The sequence below is a fragment of the Mustela nigripes genome, chromosome 1 (genome assembly GCF_022355385.1).
Source record: "Mustela nigripes isolate SB6536 chromosome 1, MUSNIG.SB6536, whole genome shotgun sequence".
Taxonomy (NCBI): Eukaryota; Metazoa; Chordata; class Mammalia; order Carnivora; family Mustelidae; genus Mustela; species Mustela nigripes.
This window is the reverse complement of record NC_081557.1, coordinates 165,813,630-165,823,138: the sequence shown is the minus strand read 5'-3', so window position 1 is coordinate 165,823,138 and position 9,509 is coordinate 165,813,630. Positions and strand designations below refer to the sequence as shown.

Sequence of the window (9,509 nt, the reverse complement as noted above, 5' to 3'; positions counted from 1 at the left end):
AACTGGTAAAGTACAGAGAAGGGATAATTTAATTTTTATGCAAATATGAAATAACATTTGGTTGACTTGGGTTCTAAATTACCTATTCCAAGCAGCATATGTAAGCACAGATTCGAATATAAAATCTGGATCACAGCATTTACAATTTAAACTAATAAAATGGCATACAGTGTATTAGAGCCAGTAGTATCCTTAGCAAGTTATAAAATTCCATGACAAAGTTACAAAGATCTGAAAATACAGACTCAATAAACCTAAGTATACGTATCAATCTATGTTAACTGTATTTATTCAAAAGTACATTTTAATTAAGCCTGGTACTCAGGTTTTTATAATTATGTGGCTTTGCTGATATGTTCATGTAACATTAGGACTTTGACAAATTTCATTAGTTATTACTTACTTCACTGCCGCTTTTATACTAATTTTCTTGAACCTTTATATTTTTCTTGCATTTTATGTCAATTCACACAAGATCTGATCTACCACAATTAGGAAGCTTTTGAGACTTCAATATTCACTAAGGATTTTTTAAAGCTCACCTTTTCAACATTTTTTGAGACTTCAATATTCACTAAGGATTTTTTAAAGCTCACCTTTTCAACATTTTTGTATTTATATTAATTTTTGAATGTCAATGTTTCTTTCATATATAAAACCTTTTTAGCCCTTTATAAGACTGTAAAATAAAAAAATCTTTCCTTTTTATCAGATAGACATTTCAACCACTGTAATTCAAAAAGTCAAATGAATGAGAGTCACTTTTAACTTTATTTGCAATTGTAAAAGGAGTTCTAACACTAGATTTGTAAATAGCGTTTTAAATTTTCAGCTAATCCTAGGCTGCTCTAAAGCATCAAAATGCTTCTAAGCCATGTATGTTCCTTTTATTTCTACCCTTAACAAAACTGAGTAACATTGTTAAGTTTGCTAATGTAACTACAAGAAAAAAAAATAAACAGGAAATCTAATCAACCAATAAATTCACTTCATTGCCAAATAAAAATTGGGGATTACACAACCACTTGTCTCCAGCATATATAATCTATACTTTCATATATTAACATTTATTTGTATGTCATTATTTCTTGTATACAACCTTGACAGTGGCCAACATAAAAATATAGTGGCACCGTTATAAAACAAAGTCTTGATTTCAGATGAGAAAGTATGTCTGTAGGGCAGGCAAAGGCATAAGTGGATTTTTCTAAGCAAAACTTTATTGCAACAAGAACCTCTGCATAACAATTGTCCAGCCCCAAACGGTCACCCACTTATTTAAAGGTGGTGTTGGATACCATAAGCAATACTGCTGCAAAGGAAAAGTTTAGAAAATTCCTTTCAGTCACTGGGTGGAATTTTACTTGGAATACTACAAAATGCATAAGAAGTTGAGACAGCAAATATGTACTTGTTGCACTATTGGGCAAATTAATATTCACTAAGAATCAAAGGACTAAAAAATAATCAAATAGCTTACTAGTTGAGTGTGAGATTTGAGGTCGGACTGCCTAGGTTTAAATCCTGACAATTAGTTAATAATTTTAAGACCCTGAGTGTTTCATCTATATAAAAGAGATTTTATAAGATAATGAATTAAAAGACCCCACTCAGGGACGCCTGAGTGGCTCAGTTGGTTAAGTGGCTGCCTTCAGCTTAGGTCATGATCCCAGCGTCCTGGGATCAAGTCCCACATCGGGCTCCTTGCTCAGCGGGGAGCCTGCTCTTCTCTCTGCCTTCTCTCTCTGCCTTCTCCCTCTGCCTCTGCTGCCACTCTGCCTGCCTGTGCTTGCACGCGCTCTCTCTCTCTCTCTCTCTGAGAAATAAATACATAAGGTCTTAAAAATATATATTAAAAAAAAAAAAGACCCCACTCATAGTACTTCAAAAAATAATGATTAACACTCATTAAAAAATTTATACAGTATTTTAATTTAATCTTTGGTTATTATTTTCATTTTACTTCTACCACATCGTATTTGCAAAGGTATGTGATAAGTAAGAATAACATAGTAAAACCTAAGTTACCAGAATGCTTGGGGAATAAGTTATCTGGACAGGAAAGTCTTCTATAGGATATATTTATAGGTTTAGTTTTTAAAAAAAAATCAACAAATGAAATAAAACTATTTCCTAAAACTAGTATGTACTTCCATGCACTCTTAATGAGTATATTGGTAGTAATTAAACTTTTTTAAATTAATCACTACTGTTATGAATATAAATTATAACTGCATGTTAAAATTTTACAATCCCCTCAAGGCTCACTAAGAAGAGTAAGCGCACTAGACTTTACCAAAAATTTTTTATCATGAAGTTCTTGGATAGAATCCAGGGTGTATGTGGACTTTGATGGAGGAGAAAAAAAAATCTTTATTTTTACTAATCTCTAACTGAAATTTAGCATTGCCTTAAATTTTGAATGTAAGCGACAAACAGCTATACCTATGTCTGTATCACCACTAGGAATGAGATACTTTATATCATATTATTACCATTGCTATGAATTTTATTTTAAACATTTAGAAACATTATTCTTAGAAGAGTCCATGGCTACACCAGACTGCCAGCGTGGTCTGTCGCACAAAAGTTAAGAACTCTGACCTCAAATTTGTCCCAGTCTGCTGTGCTTTGTTAATTAAGAGCATTAACATGTTCCTTTATATGGAACTTTCATACTGAAAGACTGTTTAGATTAGGGTAATACAAATGGCTTATCTGGGATTTTTCTTTATGGAACTCCTGGATATTGTGAGTTGCCTTTGGGTAGGTAGGAATGTTTCCTACCACTCTTGTAACCTTGGGTTCTGAAATAACAAAACAGAGGGAGAAATAAGTCAACAAAACTAGATTCAGAGGACATTATAAGTAGAAATATAAAACATCCTATTCTCCTACTTTCTAAATTAAAAGACAATATGAAACTCCACTCGTTAAATACCCGGAAGTTAATTGCAAGGGTTCAAATTCTACTTCTACCACTTATTAGCTATGTGATCCTGGGATTAGTAACAATCTCCCTATGCATCAGTTTCTTTATTTGTAAAGAGATTAATAAGCACAGTACCTGACAAATGACAGGTGTTGCATAAACATTACCTATATTTATGATTATTCCTACATAGGTATCACATTATGGCCAGTTAATGTCTGACTGATTATGTTAATAACTTGGGTTTATACACCACTGTAGTCTACAGCACCCTTTCAATTATTTTATGACATCTGAACCATACTATGACCCTGTGAAAAATGACAGCTATTATTATGTATAATTCAAATGTTGGAAGAAACTAGGATAGTAAGTTAACCACACAGTATCACACAAATGGGCATAGAGCAAGAACTCAAACCTGGATTTCACTCTCTACCCCAACTGCCTAATTCTGTGTTTCTACTATATTAGGCTGGTTAAAACAGAGAAAAAAGATTATTTTGGAAGACGGGAAATAGGCTATGTGATGAGCACTTCAGTGCTCTGCTACTCACAGGATTGTCTTCTGACCAGAATAATATGCAAAACTTGGGAGTTTGTTAAAACTGTAGAATCTCATGCTCCACCAAAGCTTACTAAATCAAAATCTGCATTCTGAACAAAATCCTTAGGTGATTCAAATACACACTAGTTTGAGCAGCACTGTTTCACTAATTGCTCTATGACACTCATTCTGGTCACTGAAACAGTATACATTAGCCCATTCATCACAGGCCTATTTCCGTTATTAGGTAATACTTTAACAAGAAAGAACTTGCTGCTTTTCTTTTAATGTATATTTTAAAAACAAGCTTATACTTCTATTTAATTCTTTTAAATATCCACTTCGTTAGGTTAGAAAGGAATGTTAGAAAAGTCAGCACTTTACAAGTGCTTTAAACAAGTCAGCACTTACCTTTATCCCATTTATTCATTTATTTATTGCCGTTCTTTATTCCTGAATGTCGTACTACCCTTTGCCTGAAGGATAGAGAGCAAAACCACCATCTCCGTATTTTACACCGGGAAGATTAAAACAGGCCAATTCTATTTCTGCCCCCCCCCCCTTATTTCAGTTGAGACCCCAAACTCTGAGCTCTTAAGTTTTGCCAATTTTGTGGATCTCGAAAATGGAACAGAGCAAAAAGAAGAAAAATATATTTAGTCTATTCCCGTACCTCAATCTTGGCGGACCGTGAGAGGCAAATAAATACCCCGCCCCTATCTCCCCATTCTTTATGTTAATTCATAGTTGCATTTGACTTCCAGCCTGCTGTAATTCTGGGAAGGGCTGCATGGGCCCACTTCTTTCAGGACTGACCTTCTAGGTCAGAAACGCGCTCCATTTTGGCACGTGAGAGCGCTGATCAGCGGTCCACCAGGTTCTACTTAAAATGACTCTTTCCATTTCGAAAGGTGCCTCCTCCTACTGGTTAACCAGCCCACACAGGCAAGCGAGTAAATACCGCTCACCTGCTTCACCGAAAACTTCAAAAACCCGGATCAAGCAGGACTAAAGGTATCTAGTAATTAGACCGTGGTACCGCCCACCGCACATTCCTGATTGGGCGCGTGAAAGACCGATGTGTCGGCGCGCGCTCTAACCCGTCGGGGGAATTCCATTTCCTCTCCCTCCCACCAGCATGACCATTCAGGGGCGGTGCTTCCAGGACACGGCCCGCCCCAACTCGAGCCGGTTCCTACTGCATCTCGCGAGAATTTGTGGATTTGTGGGCGGGCTCCCACCCGGAAGAGCGCACAAAACTGCCCTTAAGTCATTGCAGAGTTATAGCTCCTGTTAGCCAGCCACGAGGTTCTCGCGAGATCCGTCGCCTCAATACCAAGTGAGGAAATTGGGGGACGCTGCTGGGAGGGGCGTGGGTCTCCACCGCGCAGCTGCCGCTTCCATTACCTTCCTCCCATGGTCTCCTTCCGGTTCTCGATGCTTCTCTGAGGCTGAGGGTTTCCGCCGCTCGTCCACCCTTCCCCCCCAAGCCCATGACCCGCCTCCGGCCCCCGCCCTCCCAGTCCAATCTCCGATCTGTTTAGTAAGGAGGTGCTGTTCCGAAAAGGAGGAAAAGGGGGTAGCACGGATAACCTCGGCCCTGGACGTAGGAAGTAAACCGTCCCCCTTCACCCTTAGATTCGTCCTGTGCTCGCGACGGCGGCGTTGGCGGACTGATACGCGGCGGTGAAGAGACAGGAGGAGGGGGGAGGGGCGGAGCGTGGCAGCTGGCAGTAGTTCCGTCAGAGCGGACATCTTGTGGCTGTGTCGTGCGCGTGAGCCCCGTAGGGCCGGGGAGGCACCAGCTGCCGCGCGGGGAGGAGGCCGAGGCCGCAGCTTGAGGGAGGCCCCGGCCCCTCTGTACGCGTGGGTGTGGACGGCTAGGGGAAGGGAAGGGGGGCCGGCCCACTGGCCGGCCGGGTAAGAGGGGGAAACACAGGCCTGGGGTGGCTTGAGTGACCAGCCTGTTGGGTGGGGTGGGGTGGGAAGGCTGGGGAAGCCAGGGCCTCTCCTGTTTGAGGGGGTGGGGGAATGGGCGCGTCCTCGCGCCTAAGCCGGAGCCTCAGGGGCAGCACGGGCGCGTGGTGGCGGTGGCTGGGCGGGCGCGTGCGGGAGCGCGCTGGAAGGCGGAGTGTACGGTGGCGTCAGGGACCGACACAGAATAGCTCTAGTTGCGGGGACAGCAACATATATCAAGTCTCTTCTCTATTATTTCCTTCCCCTTACTGGCCGCACCTTTGAGCAGAAACCGAAAGAAGCCCGGCGTCAGTCCGGAGTCTCCTGTTTCCCCCCCCCCCCCCCCCCCCAGCCTTTCTTTGCCCTAGTGACGCCGGCATAGCGCCGACTAGGCCCCGGCTCCTCCTCTGCTGGGCTCCGGACCCTGCCCCGCACCCACCCCTTTCTCCTACGCCTCTTCCTCTCCCACCCGGGTCTCTTCCTTTCGAGAGGCCGGGAAGTCAAACTTGTAGCCGCCCCTCCGCTCTTCCCGTCACCCTTGCCTCCTCTTCGGGCCGAAGCACGGCATAGAGGCTGTTGGTGGCTTTGCCACGCCAGCCCACCCACCCCGGAGCGCGACCGTTTTAAGGGACCTGGATTCATCAGGGTCTCTCCGGGGCCCGTGCGAGTGCTGATCTGCTCCGTTTTTGCAAAAGGCGCCTGTGTCTGGCCGAGCCGGTGTGAGACGAAGAGACAATCCTTCCCTGCCGCCCGGATAATCAAGAGTTTTGGCCGGACCTTTGAGCACACACCGAGAGAGTGAGGAGCCAGACGAAAAGCACAGACTATGGCGCTGAAACGGATTAATAAGGTAACCCGTGGGGCTGGGAATGGGGTCGTGGGAGGAATGCAAGGCTCAGTTTCGGAGGAAAGCGTGGGGGTGGGGAGGAAGTATAATTATGAAAACGTCTCTCCTTGGGTCACTTCTGTTGGGGGATGGGAAACGCAGATGTACTTTAAAGAAATGATGCTTAAAGCTAGCAACAGAACACTTGTGGCAAGTGAGAGGTTATCTTGAGTGTGTTTCACTGGAATCGGTTCAAATTAGGGGTGGGGGGGAGTGATTTCAGGCGGTTTGGTTCTGCTTCTGAAAGAAGATTTAGTCTTGTTTGAGGGTCAAGATTTGTCGAGAACGCTCCAGCAAATGTCATGGCGCTCTCTATTCTCGGTGCTTAAAAACTTCAGTTGTAAGAGCAAGGCTCTTGGGTTTTCTAGGGGGAAGAACCATGGCCAATTCATAGGGGAGAAGATCATTGAAATTTGTCGGGTCCCGAACTTAGTTGGGGGGTCGGTGTAGAAGTCTCTTGGTGGCGGAAGAGTAGTCACTGAGCCTAGTCAAACTTCATCGACTCTGGGCAGGTTACACAAGAAAAAGTGGGGTTGGGAGGAGATGGGCTGACACTATGTTACCACTTCCTATGTTTTGTAGTTGAGACTTCTCACCCGAAAGTATTTATCAGAGGGACACTGGGAACTGATGTAAAAGGCTTCTGGAAGCTCCCTTCTTTTGGGGGGAGGGAGGACTAGGGGTGTGATGGCAGTAAGGGGAGGTTCAGTGTACCTATTTTTGCCTCATCTTATTTAATAACACCCTCGGAGAAGATTGTTTCGCTACTTAAAACGTGGTTTGATACTGAACTATCGATAGAAGTTGAAAAAATGGGATTTTTCGAGGCTCGAAGTAGGAGGGGGGTGAGCGGAACCTCCACCTCCGGTGGTTTAGTCTCATTTTCTTGCTCTAACTTCTATCCCGCATTTTAAGATGGCGGCTGCTTTAACTGGTTCAGGCTTTTTCCGGCATCTCCTTTCGTAATAATATGAAATAAAGTTCTTTGTTAAATGTTAACTTTGACATCAGATTGTATGCCGCTCTTAAGACGTCATGCTGGAGACTTTATATTCAAACTCTGAGACTGTATTGCCCTTTTTTGTAACTTGTGTATGTGTGGTGTGTTTGGTTCTTGCACAATCGAGGAGGGTGGAGTATTTACAGCTAACTTGAAAAAAATGTCATGGAATAAATTCGGCCTTACTAAAACTAGGAGACAGAGGATGTTGTGAGTTAGAAACTTTGGCTTGGATGGATTACTTTTTTAAAAGGGGTTCTACGTGGAAGGAATGGGAAAGACTTGGCTTTAGTAAGTAGACCTGATGCTGCCTAATTTTATTTAATACCTGTAACTTTGGAGTGTATTTGACCAAACTGGTATTATGAAAGATAATGGTTCAGATCTTCAGGCGATGGGGGGGTTATAGCTCAGGGATAGAGCATTTGACTGCAGATCTTCAGGCAATGTATTGAGGCTGAAATCTTGAATTTTGATTTTAGTTCATCATTGCTTTGTCATTGTGCGTTTATGTGAAATATAAAAAATCATTGTTTTTGAGAGAATGGAAAAGGAGAGGTACAAATTTTTAGGAGTTAAGATTTTAAGTCAAAAGGATTAGATTAAACCTCTCTGACCACTTCTGAGGCCAGCAGTACGATTGGAGAAGCATAGTCCTATTTTACAGCATAGTTAATATAAGGAATATAACATTTAGTACAGATCAAAATCTTTTATATATGAGAATTAGTTCAGGAAACTAAGATGTGGAATAATCTCAAATCCATAGCTTTTTATGCGTGTGGAACAGCACACTTCAAAGGAAGGTCTCATTTATTTTTTTTTTTTCTTTTATAGGTGATACCCAGCTGCTGTGACACCACTTAATGATTTAAAAGATCTAGAGAGGCAATATAATAGTTAAGAATGTGAACTTTGGGGTAGAAATGTTCCACTTAGAGTTCTAGGAGTGGGCAAATTATTTGTGTGCTTCTATGAAACAAATACTTGTTATGTACGAACAATAGTTGAGTGCCTAGTATGTTCTAGACTCTAGGGATGCGGCAATGAGCAAAAACGGGTTTAGGTTTCTAGATTTTGTTTATTTTAGGATTAAAGAGGTTGACGTGTGGCTTTGAATATGCCCCTGGCACATGGCACTCAGATTATTATTACTGCTATTTTATATCACTATTTTTAATCTTCAGAGACTTTAAAGAACTTTCTTGGTTTAGTTGTTTTCATTAGTACCAGATTGACTTCTGTTAGAAATATTTTGAAGGTATGTGTAATACAGAAACTAGACATAATACTTTACAAATTGGAAGAAACAGTGTTTATGTGGGACGGTTCATTCAACCTATACGAAGTTTTTGAAAGGCTTATGGCTTGATGCTTAGCTGTTAATATCAGAAACACATGATGAAACTTGGAGGGGAAAAGATCCAAGATCCAAAGAATTTCAGTGAGTAGATAGTTAATGGGAGGTGGCTCTTTTAGGGTCCTGTGTTCTAGAAATACAAGGTCAAGTAGGCATTGATGTTAGTGTGGTATTTCTTCTGTCATGGACCTGTTTGGGTTTTTGTTTTTTTGTTTTGTTTTTTTAAGATTTTATTTATTTATTTGACAGAGATCACAAGTACGCAGAGAGGCAGGCAGAGGAAGGGGGGAGGAAGTAGGCTCCCTGATGAGCAGAGACCCGGATGCGGGGCTCGATGGCTCGATTCCAGGACCGTGAGATCATGACTGGAGCCGAAGGCAGAGGCTTAACCCACTGAGCCACCCAGGTGCCCCTACCTGTTTATTTTGAATTTACTTTCTGAAGCTCCCAAGTTCCAAATATTAAGATATCTGTATTCCTTGTTGATACTTTATTGAAATGGTAGCGTTGGGATATTTTTAGCCATTAATAGTTTATTTGATTAGCCTTTGGATTTGTTTTTTCTAAAGCTACATTACAATATTTTGAGTATTTCTTAGACCAGGCAGCCTTATCATATAATCTTAACTTGGTTTTCTTCTGTGTTATTTATTTAATAAGCTGTAGTATGGTTTTACAGTGCTATTTATTAAACAACAAGAATCAAAAATGGGAACTCCCAAGTTGATTAGTGGTTGAGAACCACAGACAATTTTACTACTGCTATTAAAGTAACTACAGTGCTTGTGTTTTGGGGCGTTTAGAAAGAACTACATAAAATATGTGAGC

At 41.7% G+C, this 9,509-nt stretch overlaps 1 protein-coding gene and 1 long non-coding RNA gene across 13 annotated transcripts in view; one reads left to right on the top strand and one right to left on the bottom strand.

The window, feature by feature from the left end:
- Window positions 1-752: 752 nt before the first annotated feature.
- Window positions 753-4,973, bottom strand: LOC132001832 (uncharacterized). Of its 4 annotated transcripts, none has more exons than XR_009399696.1 (3): window positions 4,887-4,973; window positions 3,891-3,955; window positions 753-2,807 (listed from the first exon to the last, which is right to left on the bottom strand). It is a non-coding gene; the product is annotated as an uncharacterized LOC132001832 (long non-coding RNA). The 4 variants fall into 4 exon arrangements; XR_009399695.1 differs by lacking the exon at window positions 4,887-4,973 and adding an exon at window positions 4,296-4,652; XR_009399693.1 differs by lacking the exon at window positions 4,887-4,973 and adding an exon at window positions 4,448-4,652.
- UBE2D3 (ubiquitin conjugating enzyme E2 D3) overlaps window positions 4,731-9,509 on the top strand; it is a 28,165-nt gene continuing 23,386 nt past the window's right edge. Inside the window, exons 1-2 of one of the 9 annotated variants that reach the window (XM_059376698.1) lie at window positions 4,731-4,818; window positions 6,131-6,285. In XM_059376698.1, the coding sequence (XP_059232681.1) occupies window positions 6,262-6,285 (24 nt within the window). In that variant the 5' untranslated portion in view covers window positions 4,731-4,818; window positions 6,131-6,261. Of the gene's footprint in view, window positions 4,819-4,941; window positions 5,400-6,130; window positions 6,286-9,509 lie in introns of those variants that run through there. The other 8 variants (XM_059376706.1, XM_059376680.1, XM_059376669.1 and 5 more) reach the window with 8 other exon arrangements.